Here is a 15,845-nt window from a genome sequence, read left to right as displayed (position 1 = left end):
AAATTTCCAAGGAATGTGGCAAAGAAAAAGGGAAGTTATTTGCTCACCTGAAATTTTTATTTGGGCTACTTCTCCATCTCCTCCTTCACTGTGTGCTCGCACCTCAACAACATATTCACCATCGCTGGGGACTGGGACCTCTATCGTGTGCTTTCCAGTGGAAAACAACTTGCCTTCATGCTGTCCATCTGGCCTATATAGTACCTAGGAAAGTCATGGTAAATACAGTTATTGAAATGTTACATTTCCATGAAGATACATTTCTGTATGATACATTCTGTAAACTGTGTCAATGAAAAAGTATTGGGTTTTAATTTATATGAAACACTATATATACCCACACACATATATATATATATATAAACTTAGGGGCTAATACAACTTTTTAAATATTTACACAAGGTGAATTTAGACAGGATGTCTTCTCATTTTCTGTTACAAAATTATGCCACCTTTTGAAAAATAAGTTTAGCACTTACACTCAAAATAAGTAATTAAGTGATGGAGAATATCAAGGCAGGGTGGCAGAGACCATAAAATAAAAATATGAGAACTCAGCTGGGTTTTCTGACACAAAATTTATAAATGAGACGATTAGCAATTTTATTATTAACTCTCAATAATGCTAAACTATTGCAAATGAGATGGTAGTTGTCTTTTGGGACCTTTAGAAAAGATCCTATTTCTTTCTGAAATAATCTCTGTGAAACATGATTAGCAATTCCCAGGAAGGAGTGCAACTCCACAATCAAATTTGCAAATGAAGAGTATGATACTAATTTTCTTACTGCCAAGCAAGTAGCAACATTAAACAGGAATTAATAGCTGAAGTTTTCTATATGCCCTATAGTCAGTATATACACTTGCTGTGGTTACAGAGTAACTGCATCTACTGATGGTAGAGGTCCCTTCCCTTTGTCTTTCTTCCCAGACTTTAAAAACTCATGTTTCAGGAACTATAACCCCTGTATGGAGATGGGAAAGGAAAACTGGAACAATGCATACTGATAAAAGGAAAAACGATAAAGTATATAAGTTTTCTATACATTATTTTAAACCAACAGACAATAAATGTGATCATGTGGGAAATAAGGTTGTTGCATTCACTGCTATGAACTTTCCCCTAATGTGATTTACCACCCAAATGAATTTCAGTCCCCTAATTTTTTCTCACCATATTGACATAGGCTTTGCCCTAGGCCTACTGGATGGTTGCGATTGCTGAGTATAATGCCTTCCTCTTCAGCATTCAAGTGTGTGCAAGTCTGATTACATACAAAGATTCAACACTGTCTATAAAATGCACTACAAAAGCATACATAAAGATAAAAAATATTTTCAGATATCATACTTTGTATCCTTCAACGGCAGACTCATTTGACATTGCCTTCACGTGATCCCAGGTGATGATGTACCTTGAACCAGATCTTACAGAACTGATAATTCTTGGGCGCTGGCTTGGAGCTGAAAAGAAACATATGTATAATGTACACATAAATGAGGTTTCATAAATGTTCAATGATGTTTTTATTGAGACATGTAAAAATATGAAAATGGAAATTAGGCTGTCATATATATAAGCAAAGGATAGTCTCCTTCCTGGAATGAACTGCTACAGCTCCAGCCAGGCAATTTTGGATGGCTTTGTGCAGTGGCTGCATTGTGGGTCTGCCTTTCTGTGTTGCCAGAATGTAAGTGGCCAACATTACCCCTCAATGTTGCTGACCACCAGTGTTTGCTGGCATGCAACTACCTTCAGAATCTCCCAGAAATGTGGCATAAGTCATATTTATTCATAGAGAGCAAACATTCAATCAATTATTTACAGCCATTTCTACATAATTTAACTCAGATCAGCAGAAATAACAGTACGCCAATGCAGAAACCATTAATTATAACTTACACAGAAAGCTTATAAAATGGGCTCTTATTAATGAACCCTGCAGATGCAAGTTGCACAATACACTATTTACTGACAGAGACCCTCAAATCAGTTGTATGCATTTTTAGCCCAGATAATTGCATTTTAAATACACAAGATGCTTTTCTTACATTGTTCAGTCAATGCTAGTGCTAGGTATCCTCATTGAGTCAGGAACAATATTCAAAAACCTGTTATGGTATGTCAATTCTAGAGTGAGATTCAGATCGCCCACTTCTCAAGGCAGCCTGAATTTGCTGCTCTGCTGCTGATGACAATGGCATCTGGTCACATTTTATTCATCATTGACAAAACAGAAATGCAGTGTATAGACGCCTAAGCAATAGCTGGTCTCAACTGCTCATCATTTAGAATATTGTGTCCAGCTTTGGGATTCCCAATACTTGAAAGACACTAGTAATCTGGAGTGAGTACAACAGAGCAATACCAACCTGGTAGGGATCTGGGACACTTTATTTGTGAAAGAAAGGTGAAAGAGTTGCACTTGCTCACCCTGGAGGTGAGACAGGAGGGGACCTAAGAGTGCCCTATCCTGGCCAGGGGTTTATCAAAAAGGATCCAGGCTCTTGGATGGCACAGCAGGAGGATGAGTAACAAAAATGCACAATATCAATTAAGAGTCTCAGACTAGATGCTCAGAATAAGTCAGGGACTGGAATAGGTTTCTCAGAGAGGTTGTGCAGTCTCTATCCCTTTAGGTTTTCAAGATCCAGCTGGAGAAAACCCTGAGCAACCTGATCTGAGCTTTCAGGTCACCCTCCTTTGAGCCTATAATCTTAGCCTCTTTACCGCCTTTTGTAAGATATCCCCATTATATATGGCAACAAAAGAGAGGAAGGAGAATTTTAGCAGAAATTTTCAGACTAAGCAGCAATGCCATATGAGAAGAGAACATTGGGTATGTGAACAAGAAGCCATGTTTGAAAACATGGTGGACATGATTATACTTGACCTAATGCTCCATTTACTTACGTGCTTTCCTTGTAACAACATCAATGGTGCTGCTGGGAGGTCCATAGCCTGCACTGTTGAAGGCAGACACGTCCACATGGTAGCGAGTGTTAGGCTTGAGGTTTTCCAGTTTGGTTGAATACTCTTGATTGCTCACCTGTACCCGCTGTGCAGCTGCTTCTTTATCATGAGCAGCCCAGTAACGAATCTGTAAGCATGCCAATTGGAGGATTAAATGTTACATATTTAATCATAACGAAATTTTATAAAGCCTGATGTATTTCTATATTGTATATTCAGATATAAGCCAGCTAAAAGAAATCTAACAGCAATAGCATAGAATTCCTTCTACAGGCTGTGATTTTAACCAAGTTGTGTATAGGCATAAAGGAACAAAAATTATGTAAACTTTTCTCACAGTGGTTTAACTTGTTCCCAGCTAAGTCACTAGAAGCCTGGGAGCTGGATAATGCCTTCAAAGAACAAGACTTTTTTCTTGCTTTTTTGTTTTTGCATGCTACTCTGAACTTTAGTATTATTTTCTTTCACTTGTAGAGACTAAACTCTAAGAATGTTTTTGGCGTGTTTTGTTTTGCATGTCTTACAAATTTAGGCTTTTTGTACTTCTATCTATGGAAAGCAAAGTATTCAGTCATGTTAGCTGCATTGTAGGTCTGAATAGGTGTACCTAACCATTTTCAGAGGTTTTCAGCTGAACTTGATTAGGTTTCATAGCACAATATAACATTTGTCCAAGTAGATTAAGAAGTACATGAAAATATTTACAATATGCAAAAAACATGACTGTAAGCTTATAACACCTTAAAACCCAAAGCCAATTAAGAGTACCCAGAAATTCCATTAGGGTTCTTTTTTTTTTTTTCCCCAAGAACTTGTTCCATCCTATTTTAATTCATTATTATGAATTATTTAATTCATAACAAAGCACCAGGTGAAAACAGTGTAATTCCTATGGAGTGATGTCATTCCATACAGTCCCTCACATATACAGGGTCCTATTCTGCATGGCCTTGTGAGATGCAAATGAGAGTGAAACACTGTCAGTCTCTGGGTTTTGTCTGGTTTATAACCATTTGCATAAGACTAACTTACTGCAGAAACCTGAAAGAGCAGAAAGCTGTGCCCATTGCATTTTGTTCCTGAGTGTTTTCACCCTCAGCATTTCTGCTCAGCTTCTGTCTGACTTCATAATGAATTTTTGTATGTTACATGAGGGCGTTTAAAATTTTTTAGGAAGAAGTTAATACTGTTGGTAAATTCAGGCTCTAGGAAAAATCTTACTTTGTAAGATATTATTGGTATCCTGTCATCTTTTCTTTTAAATAGCAACTGCTTTAACCTTCTGTTCTTCTGACATTAGTTGTCCATGAAAACTTTATTTAAGGAATAGGTTAGAAGAACTGATGGTCTTTCAAAGTGTTAATATCACAAGTTCTCTTCTTTACAAGTTGTGGGTACAGCCCTTGTTTAGTGAGGCTTTATTTCTCCTATTTACATTTAAATTACAATATTTAATAAAAATATTGCTTCCTTTTATCTTGGAACACTTGCTGTGGTTGAATAATGAGAGATGCAGGGGATTTAGCAGCAGATTTCTCTTTACCTACTTCAAATGTCTTTGTACATGAGAACAGTATCACTACCCAGAGATTACTGTCAACTAAATACTTCTTGGAGCTTGTCTCTTGTCAATGTTTTTTGCCACAGTCCTTCCCACCAGTGCTACAGGTTACTCACTCTGATTATTACAAATGTGACATCTTAGTGGCCTTTGTCACTCTTTCCTGCTGCAGGGACAATCACACTCCTGTATCTGCAGACCAAACTGGATTTGCTTTTTAAGTTCAGCATGCACACCTGATTTCCAGCAGGCACAAAAAGATAATCTTCAGTTCTATAAATGTATGTCCTGCATTTTGTTTAGAAAGTATCATTCACTAGCATCCTAAACATCAGTTTACTTAATTTAGGCAATCGCACTCATAAAATTCACACTTATAAAGGTGGCTATTTTCCCAAGTAAACAGCCTTTACCCTAAAATGAGGACTCTGCACCCAGTCCATTCTGCAGGCTTCAGCAGTAGAGTGGCAACCTCCACCAGATGAATGGCTTCAAACTGGCATGGATCTGAAACTGTGACAGCCATTTCAGCTGAAGGTCTGATAGTGATCTTCAAGTCAGAGTTTCTTTTATATGAAGAAAATTATAATTAACATATTGTTGTAGATAAGCAGGTCTTGTTGAATGCAACCAGCTGTACACCATAAGGTATTAACAGTAAGTGGCTGACTCAGGTGAGAGAGGGCGTGTACATCAGGAGCTAGAGAACGTCATGTCTATCTCTAAGTTCAAACAAGTTTCTAGCCTGCAGCAAAAGTATGTCTGTAAAGTTCTAGGTGGCCAAAAGTTTATTAACCATGACAGGACCAATAGTAACTTTGTTGTTGATTTTAGCTGGCCACTGAAAAACAATTAATTTTTTTTTGTATGATCTATCATGTTAATTAAGTAACAGCTTTACCTTTGCATTCCTCTGCCTTGCAAAGCTTCTAACAATCTTAATGTTCATTTACAGTACAGGGAAGCTAATGGTGTAATACAAGAGTAATATAGAGCATGAAACAAGACAAGTGAGAAAAATGAATGAAATGCAAATGTCATAACTGAGAATATACTACATTTCAGACAGAATTTATATAATTTAAAAATTAAATAAAATTTAAATCCCAAATACAATAGCTCTTGGCTGCAATGTTGTGGACTCTACTCCCATACTGTGTGAGCTATATGTCATGAACACAGAAAGTTCTTCTCTAATACACAGCCATATTTATATATTTGGACCATTGTAACAACTCCTGGAAAAAGAAATACTGCTTCCCTGAGAGCTAAGAAAACTACTGTCTTCATACCATTCCTACATTTCTCACTTTATTTTTAAATAATTCCAAACTTTCTTGAAATAATTTGGAAATTTCTTTCTTGCCTCTGGAATTAAATGCCACATTGCTTCAAGGGATCACATTTCCCCACTCTACTGAATAGCCCCTCTCTCTTTTTTTAAAGAGCTAACATAGCAGGCCCAGACAGCCTTCTTATTCCTGGTGCTCTGCATTTACTTTGTTAGGGTACTCCACAGGCAATGAATTCCCAGAGAACACAGAAGGAGATTTCAACCAAGCTCTAGAATTTTTGTGGGAAATAAGCCAGTTGTGATTTGTGCGAAGGAATGCCTTAGCCATCATGAATTAGTGCATCTCTCTGTGCTAAAATCAGGAAAAAACCTGTCTTTCATGGTCTTCTCCTCTATTCAAACTTTAATATACTGAAACTCTTTCTGTAAGTATCATGAAACAAAAGCTTCCATATTCTTGAAGGTTCTACGTAGGACTGACACAAAAATACACTTTACTCATATTGAGAAAGAATGCTAATAGCATATTTCAGTCTAGAAGATACAATGGTGGCGACTAGTGATAAATTTGTTTAGTAAAATAAACCTGTTTCTATTGCATAGAAACGATGCAAAATAAGAATAGTGTCACTGTGCTGCATGCACTGCCGAGATGTGGCTGTTAGCAGTCTATTGTAAGAACTCATCAATCTTAAATTCTCTATATGGATGGAGATAGTTTTCATACTTTATCTCTTCTTTAAGTGTGAGCTGAGGATACTTCTCTGTAATAGCAAAATGTAACAGCTCACACTCATCGCCATGGGGGCACTCATGCTGACAGAATGCATTAGTGTCAGGAAAATCTAACTCCTCCTGCTGTGAGAAGCATTGTGTCACAGGTGAAATACCTCAGGATCTTTGCTCAGGGCACTCCCACCTCTTAAACTCTAGCATTCAAAAAAGTCAATTATGCAATTTTCTAGAAATAATAAAGACCAATAGGAAACTGAGAAGGTGCTCTGGTGAATGATGGTTTCTATTAACCTGTGTTACAACTGAGCAGTAATTTAAAGGTTACTATTTATCAATGCAAATAGACCCAGAGCCTTCCAGAGATAGTCACTAGAATTTTATAATGCACTTCGAATACTTCTTTCACCACAACTTTTACTGCAACTTCACAAATGCTATCTGCAGCCTTAACCTTCCAGAACAACCCTCTCTATTTTTGCCCTGTCCTATGGCTCCTTCAGGACTAATGGGGGTTCTGATCTTCAGGAACACAAGTCTTTCTTTTTATCCTCAGTGAAGAAGCATGGACTTTCCTTTTGCTGCCTTCCCTTCTGCTAGAGTGAGACTGGTGATTGTTCTGGGGAAAAATATCTCAGAATTAATACCTTATTGAGAATTGTGGGGCAGTAATTTGGGACTATCAGTCTGTTTATTGTCTAGCCAGATGGGATCTTTTACATAGTCCTGATAATCAGAAGATTTTCTTAGAAAAAGAGGGGGAGAAAAAGGAAGAAATTTATATTCTAATGTAGCTCCTCACTGTACACATACAAGCCAGTCAGTTCACGCTGGTTTGTGAATTTCTCCACAAATAGGTGGATGAAATTACACTACAGCTATCGAAACAAGGCCACACCCCAAACATCCATAGTCCATGTAGCAAATAGTCCATCATCCATAGTCCATGTAGCAAACATCCATAGTCCATGTAGCAAATAGTCCATTCCCAGGATATCCCACCTTTCTAACAGTTATTCTCTTTTCCACTCAAAGATCTCCCACATTTCTTTCTCATTCTTTTTTCGTTTTTTCTATTGAGTGTTCCATTCATCCTGGTCATTCCTGCTAAATCCTCTCTCCTCCCTTCTTCCTCTGATGTCCCCTGACATCAACCTTTATATGGGACACTATTTTTGTTAAGGTATGACAAAAGTTTTACATAAATCTCATGGAAACAGAAACAGAAGTCAGGAAATAAAAAAAAAGCCCAAGTATTACTTATTTATGAATAGATTTTAATTAAAAAAATACATTCCATGAGATTGCTACTCATTTGCATGTCCTTATTTTGGAACATAGAGGATATCTTCAAGTACCTGAAAACTTAAATCCCAAGGTAAGTCACTAACAAACTAAAGACCCAAACCCCCATTTTGGGTTGCAGCCAAAGTAAGCAGACTGTACACTGCAGAGTTTGCCAGCATCTACTGTGCATGGATGATGTTAAGACTTCCCTGCTAGAGTACTACATGGCCATTTCTCATTGCACCCAGCCTGTGGTTGTTGTCATCTCTGCAGAAGGACAAGAACAATTTTCACCAGTAATACCATTGAGATGGACCAGATGGAACATGCCCTGAAGCTCTTTTTCATGCAGAGCATAGAAACCATCAAGAAAACATCACTGTCTTGCACAATAGCAGCGTCTCTGTTATACTGGATTTTGACATTTGTCAAAATCTTACTGTAGGGTTTTGTTGGTGAAATATATTAATAACTGCTGGTAATTTAAGTGGGTCAGAGTTAGTTACAATTTTGCATATGTGTTGGAAATTACACCCAAAATTTAATTTCAATATATTTTAAGAAGTTATAGATAGGCATTCAATTACATGAAAGAGACAATGTTATTTCAGGAAATAATGGTGCCTTTTGTTAGTTGAAAAGTGCAAACATACATTTCCTAATCTATTTTAGTAATGAAGTACATAACACCAAAAATAATCTGTTTCTCAAGATGCAAAATCTGCATGGAACATGCTAACTAAAGAGAAGTGAACCCTAAGAGATGGAATGCCAGAATGCCAATTATTGTTGGCTATAACTACTGACAGTAAATTAATAAATGGATTGACAGAGTCACTACTAAACTCACCTGATATCCCTCCACAGATTTATCAGAAACATGGTGCCAAGAAACAGACATTTCAGAAGATGACAAAACCTTTACGCTCACATCTGTAGGTATTTCAGTTGGAGCTGGAAGATGAAACATATGTTAAACATTCAATCTGATCCTGTGGTAATGTTATACTTGTTTACAGGGATTCTCCTCACTTCAGTATTTTATATTATTTTCAGTATTTTATATAATTTTCCTGACATCACTGAGCTAAGTTTTAGTGTTTGAGCTGGTTTTTCTTGAGTAAAATTCAAGTCCAGTGATGATCTGTAAGGAAAATGACTCTATAAAAACAAAGCAATGATCCTGTTACTTGGCTCAGACTACGTATTTTTACGCTTCAACAGACTTCATGCTGAAAATTGTGTAAACTGAAAACAGCCTTTGATAAAGCCTTTGAAGCATCTAGTGATCTTTTACTAAATGGGGCAGCAGCTCACATATTATATACATGAGATTTTAAAGTCAGTTACACACAAATACTCATGTATGTCGCTTAGTCCTAATAATACAATTTTTTTGTGAGAGCAGATATTAGATACACAGCTGTCAGTGGCACATACAAACTTGAACTTGGTGTGAAATAATCCAAAGCCCCTTTTAGTAAGGCATACCATAAAGTTGATTTTGTTTGCATTCTCAGTTCTGAACAACAGACAACATAGAGTACAGACCATCATAATGTGATAGACCTTTATCCAGGGCTTAGAATATTACAGTCTAGTTTCATTTCGCTGCTGTTTGAATTTTAAATGAGGAAAGGAATAAAGAAAGGCATAAACTTAGCAATGTCTGTAAAAGATAAAGTTTTCCAAGTTAACAACAGTTCTCTGTCGTGAACCTTTTGAAACAAGTTGCAACAGACTGGCATGGCAGCCCTAGCTGAGGAAAGCTTTCATATACCTAATCTTCCAACTGGGCATCCAGTCAACTATGCATCAAAACAGCCGCTGTTAAGAAAAAAATCACTAACATCTCTCACGAAAAGTATCCTAGGTAACAAAATAATCTTATATGCAAAGTTACCTTTTGTAATTGTCTTTCAATGGCTGTTAATAATGCAAATGTCTAATTAAAAAATTATACATTATTGCAAAATTGTTTTCACAATGACAGGAATTTAGATAAGCAAGAGGCCTGTGCACTCATTACTAGCAATCATTACTCACTACTAGCAAAGGCAGATATGACTAGCAGTTGTCAGACATGGAACTTGGCTTATTCTGTGGGAACACAGAAATTCCCTAGTCACTGAAGGGAATAACAATGCCCAGAGTTACAACTAGAGAAACATAGATCTATTATAGGATACACAACTTAGGGGAAAAGTTGTCACTATATTTATGTATATATAGATATTTATACACATCTGTATGGAATAGATCTGCTGTTTGCAAATAGAGATGGGCTGGTGGGAGATGTGGTGGTTGGAGGCCGCTTGGGGCAGAGTGATCATGAAATAATAGAGTTCTCAATATTTGGTGAAGTCAGGAGGAGCACCAGTAAGACTCTTACACTGAACTTCTGGAAGGCAGACTTTGGCTTGTTTAGGAGACTTATTCAGAGCATCCCTTGGGAAATAGCCCTTAAAAACAAAGGAGTCTAGGAAAGGTGGGCATGCCTCAAAACAGAGATCTTGAGGGCACAGGAACAGACTGTCCCTGTGTGCAGAAAGATCAGTCAACAGGGGTGAACGTCCAGTCTGGCTGGGCAAGGAGGTTTTGGAGGTACTTAGGAATAAAAAGAGGATGTATCAGCATTGGAAGGAGGGTCAGGTCTCTAAGGAAGTATTCAAGAAGGCTGCTGGAGCATGCAGAAAAAAATTAGGGAGGCCAAAGCTCATTTTGAACTTAGAATGGTGACTTCTGTAAAGGATAATAAAAAATGTTTTTACAAATACATTAATGCTAGAAGGAAAGGTATGACCAGCCCTTGTTCTTTATTGGACAAGGAGGGAACTTAGTATCTGAAGATGAGGAAAGGCAGAAGTGCTTAATGCCTACTTTACCTCAGTTTTTAGTGGGAAGATGACTTGCCCTCAAGACACCTGCCCGCCTGGAATGGTTGATGGTGTCAGGGAGCAGAATGGTCCCCCCATTATCCAAGAAGAGGCAGTCAAAGAACTACTGAAATGCTTGGATGTTCATAAATCTATGGGACCAGACAGGATCCACCCCACGGTAATGAGAGAGCTGGCAGATGAGCTTGCAAAGCCACTCTCCATCATTTACCAACAGTCCTGGCTCACTGGTGAGGTTCTGGATGACTGGAAGCTGGCCAATGTGATACCCATTCACAAAAAGGGTGCAAAGGAGGATCCTGGTAATTGTAGACCAGTCAGCCTGACCTCAGTACCTGGCAAGATAATGGAACAGTTTACATTAAGTGCCATCACACAGAATTTACAGGATGGCCAGGGTATCAGACCCAGTCAGCATGGGTTTAGGAGGGGTAGGTCATGTTTGACCAACCTGGTCACCTTTTATGACCAGGTAACCCTGCCTAGTGGATGCAGGGAAGGCTGTAGATGTTGTTTATTTGGATTTCAGCAAGGCCTTTGACACTGTCTCCCACAGCACACTCCAGACAAGCTGGCAGCCCGTGGCTTGGACAGGAGCACTCTGTGCTGGGTTAGGAACTGGCTGAATGGCCAGGCCCAGAGAGTGGTGGTGAACAGTGCTGCATCCAGCTGGCAGCCAGTCACCAGTGGTGTCCCTCAGGGGTCTGTGCTGGGGCCAGTTCTGTTTAATATTTTTATTGATGACATGGATGAGGGTTTAGAGTCTTTCATTAGCAAATTTGCAGATGACACTAAGCTGGGAGCTGGTGTGTGTGATCTGTTAGAGGGACGGAGGGCTTTGCAGAGGGACTTGGAACGGTTGGATGGATGGGCAGAATCTAATGGGATGAAGTTCAATAAGTCCAAGTGCCGAGTCCTGCACTTTGGCCACAATAACCCCCTGCAGTGTTATAGGCTGGGGACGGTGTGGCTGGACAGTGCTCAGGAGGAAAGGGACCTGGGCGTGCTGGTTGACAGTCGGCTGAACATGAGCCAGCAGTGTGCCCAGGTGGCCAAGAGGGCCAATGGCATCCTGGCAGTGTCAGGGATAGTGTGGCCAGCAGGAGCAGGGAGGTCATCTTCCCCTGTACTCAGCACTGGTGAGGCCACACCTTGAGTGCTGCGTCCAGTTCTGGCCCCTCAGTTTAGGAGGGACATTGAGAGCTTGAGCGTGTCCAGAGGAGAGCAACGAGGCTGGTGTGGGGCTTGGAACACAAGCTGTATGAAGAACGACTGAGGGAGCTGGAGTTATTCAGCCTGGAGAAAAGGAGACTCAGAGGTGACCTTATCACTCTCTTCAACTTCCTGAAGGGTGACGGTGGTGAGCTGGGGGTCGGTCTCTTTCTCTGGGCAACAACCGACAGAACAAGAGGACACAGTCTCAAGCTGTGCCAAGGGAGATACAGGCTAGAATTAAGGTGGAAGTTTTTCACAGAAAGAGCGGTCAAATACTGGAATCATCTACCCGGGGAGGTGGTGGAGTCACCATCCCTTGATGTGTTTAAAAAAGACTGGATGTGGCACTTGGTGCCATGATGTAGTTGAGGTGTTAGAACATGGGTTGGACTCGATGATCTTGAAGGTCTCTTCCAACCTAGAAATTCTGTGATTCTGTGATTCTGTGAATATTGCATGACCATATTGCTTAAGATTTCCTTAGTACCTTTGAGAAGTTTTGTTGTTTAACAGTAATAATATCACTTGCTGACTCAAAGGTACAGAAGTACAGGTGGAATAGTTGTTATCATCTAATCTATTCCCAAATCACTGTCAGACTCTTCTTACTGTATCCATTACAGAACTTTCAAAAAAATTTCATATTGAAAAGTTTCAGCTGCCAGGGCTTTTGCTGATAAAATACTCTAACAATATTGGATCTGCTCATGCTTGTTTATGAGCTGCAAATAATTTACATCCTTATTTGTCATTTTTGTTCTATAAATATTTTGCAGCCTCTCCTGAGCCAGAAAGATGGCATCAGTTGCTTTCCTCCAGCCTTCTAATTCACTATTTCTACCGATAAAAAAAGAAATCACATGGTCATAACAATATATTCTCTTCACTGAAAATATATTGGTCATCACACAGTTATCTTCTAAGCAAAACTATACAAAGTTCAGGCTGGCAGCCAGTAAGCATGCTACAAGGTATGGAAGTGATTTTGTTCATGTCCTGATGCCAGGAGACAACTCCCTCCTCAATGCTCTTCAGAGTAACTTCCATTACATCTCTTGGAAAAATTCCCTCTAACTTGCTCTGAAGTTCCTGGATTGGATATAGGCAGTAGTCAGGGTCACAGCTCCACACAGGAGCTGTGAGCATTACTGGTAAGGTTTGTACTCTTGTGCTTGAAATCAAAGGAGTAGGTTCACTGGGCTTCTATTTCTTTTTCAGTCTGCATCTGGCATCATTTAATCACAAACTTTTTTTTATCAGGTATCTGGACTTTGCAAAAGTCTGTTAGAACATCAGCAGCCACTCAAGTGACCCCTTTATCTGGAAGCTGGAACTACTGCACATTTCCTTTTCCTCTGTCTTTTTGAGCTACTAGGCTCTACCATTTCCCTGAACTTGGACACCATAAAAACACACTTGCCACTCCTGACATAGTATGGATAATCCTAACATAAACACGTGGGAACTTATCAGTCAGTTGTTGATAAAGTCTCTGAGGAGGGATGGATACTTAAGTGTAATCTGACTGATACTGCGTTCATTACACCATAGCTATTTACTAACACACTTATACAATTGCAAAAAAAACCCCTCTGTGTTGTTGCAGCAGCTGTTGAAGATGATTTGCTAAGGTGTGCTTTCCTGAGAAAAAAAGATTAGTATTATCCCCATCAGCCAGCTTGTATTGAGGACTCTTCTGTCCTTTCTCTGTGTGTGGCCGATTTGTGAGTGAAGTTCCCATTAGTGCTAATGGGAACCATGGACATAAATCTTCCATAAAGTACACAGAGCACAGAATAGAATGGGAAGTGTGAGAATGTGGTCCTGTTATCATTTCCCTCCTCTTGGCTCTTTGGTCCACATCTGTTGACTGTGTGGAGATTTTGCTCTATGGAAAAAAAAAATACTAGCAGTTCTTTGGGTTTCTGGCAGAAATTAATAAACTGAGTTTTTTTAGAACAGGCTTGAGTGATGATAATGCAATTAAAGATGTTGTATATATTTCTTCTGATTTAAAGTAATCTTTCTTCCAGTTCTTTCTCTCTTCTTCTAAGTTTGGAAATGTCATTTAAACTTCAATCCTAAAGATCACAGCATGTGAAACAATTACAGTAAGAATTAAGAAAAATATTTTAATGGAATGTGAAAGAGGTTTCTGTTAAATTACTCACTTGATAGCTCCAACATGCAAACCAGAATAAAGTATGTAACAGGGATAATTTATATGAGACTCTAAACATGCTGGAATAGTAACTAGATACAATTGAACTATCATTCCTTCACAATTTTGGGCTAAATTCTGATACTGATCTACTAAAATACCAGGCTTTCATGTGGTCCGTTAAGAAGAAGAAAATTAAGCATGTGTCAAATACATGTATTAAGATCACAGAGACATTGCTGAATAAAGATCTAAGTATTTTAGGTAACCACTGTGAAGAGAAGAATTCTTCTTCTATATTATTAAATCTTTTAACAAGCTGTGTGAAGAATCTTGCATCCTGCTGTGTATTGCTTACTGCCAGCAAGTACCACCAAGTGCTCTGCATCACACAGAGAGCAGAAAGTGGGAGTTGGCTGTTCAGAACAAGTGTTTTGGGCAGGCAATGCACAACCCCTCTGCTGAGATGTGTCCTGCTACACTAATCAGTGTCAAGGACCAGGTTCTACTGATGTTGGTAGTGCTGATCTGGACCCACAGTGTAAAACTCATTTGGAACATTTACTCACCATCTTGTGCTGAATAAATGACAGCAGTGAGGCTGAATGGCCCATCCCCTTTGTTGTTAAAAGCTTTCACTTTTACTTGATACTGGGTTGAAGGTGGCATTGATTCATCCTTGTGGACATATCGGCCAATTTCAGGATTAGTAACTGTAACTCTTCTCCATTCTTTCTCACCAAATGGCTTGAAGGCCACTATATAACCAAAGTTATTGCCATAGTGGTATTCTCTTGACAAAGGCTGTAGAGACAAAAAACCAAAATGTTAATTTTTGCTTAACAGCTAGGTCAAGAATTAAGTATAAATAATGCAGAAAGCATTGATATGTATGTTGTAAAAACACTGAACCAAACCTCCATTTCATCCTGGTTTCCTTCAATGGCTTGTTTCCACCCCCTTTAAAATAGGCCCTGTTAGATCTCCAGTGTTAGTGCATTTGCTAGGAAAACATTTTAATAACTTTTCCTCATCTGAGCTCAGTACAACACACATCATGTTATCTCCCACAGGAAGAAATCAAGAATAATTGTGTAATAAAACAGTTGCAGCTAGCAAAAAATGACCTAAGGTATGAGGCACAGCAGATACGTAACACAGAAATATTATGCCAGTATAGGGGTCCATGTACATGTAGATATTCCTGAAAAATAATCACAGTGAAGAGAAAATCTATGTGGCTGGTCCAAATTATATTAATTTACTGAAAGTTTGTCACCTAGGCAACTGGCACAGCTGACAAAGAAAGATGGACACATTCAAAGAATGACTCATCCTACCACTTTTCACTGATGATGGAGGGGATCCAGAGGCTGATTTGGACTACCCAGCTTCTAACTGGCAAATCCTTTAATGAAATGACTCCCACTTTCAGTACAGGCATTAAAGGTACCTATCCAAAGTATTTCTTAAAACTATAGCTGATTTCCTATACCTAGGAACACTGGAAAATATGAAATCAAGGAAGACAATCTGCCATAATGGATTTTTCTTCTTTTACCAACGCTCTACATTCAGTTATCCCTTCTCAGTCCATAGAGCTTTAACCACAACTATTAGACACTGCACCCAACCAGCCAAAATCACATCATTCATCTGTGCATCAGAGGTTGACCAGAAGCATCCTTTGAAAATAAGCTTTCTGCATCACCTTTTTCCCTAAT

At 38.9% G+C, this 15,845-nt stretch overlaps 1 protein-coding gene across 1 annotated transcript in view; it reads right to left on the bottom strand.

The window, feature by feature from the left end:
* The window catches only part of CNTN1 (contactin 1), a 210,486-nt gene that overhangs the window by 13,828 nt on the left and 180,813 nt on the right, over nt 1-15,845 (bottom strand). Inside the window, exons 19-23 of the mRNA XM_036400229.2 lie at nt 14,691-14,925; nt 8,699-8,802; nt 2,915-3,101; nt 1,352-1,464; nt 48-204 (exon numbers count right to left, since the gene is read on the bottom strand). Of these exons, the coding sequence (XP_036256122.1) occupies nt 48-204; nt 1,352-1,464; nt 2,915-3,101; nt 8,699-8,802; nt 14,691-14,925 (796 nt within the window). The remainder of the gene's footprint in view (nt 1-47; nt 205-1,351; nt 1,465-2,914; nt 3,102-8,698; nt 8,803-14,690; nt 14,926-15,845) is intronic.

Source organism: Molothrus ater, chromosome 5, assembly GCF_012460135.2.
Source record: "Molothrus ater isolate BHLD 08-10-18 breed brown headed cowbird chromosome 5, BPBGC_Mater_1.1, whole genome shotgun sequence".
Lineage (NCBI taxonomy): Eukaryota > Metazoa > Chordata > Aves > Passeriformes > Icteridae > Molothrus > Molothrus ater.
This window is presented reverse-complemented; position numbering and strand designations above follow the sequence as displayed.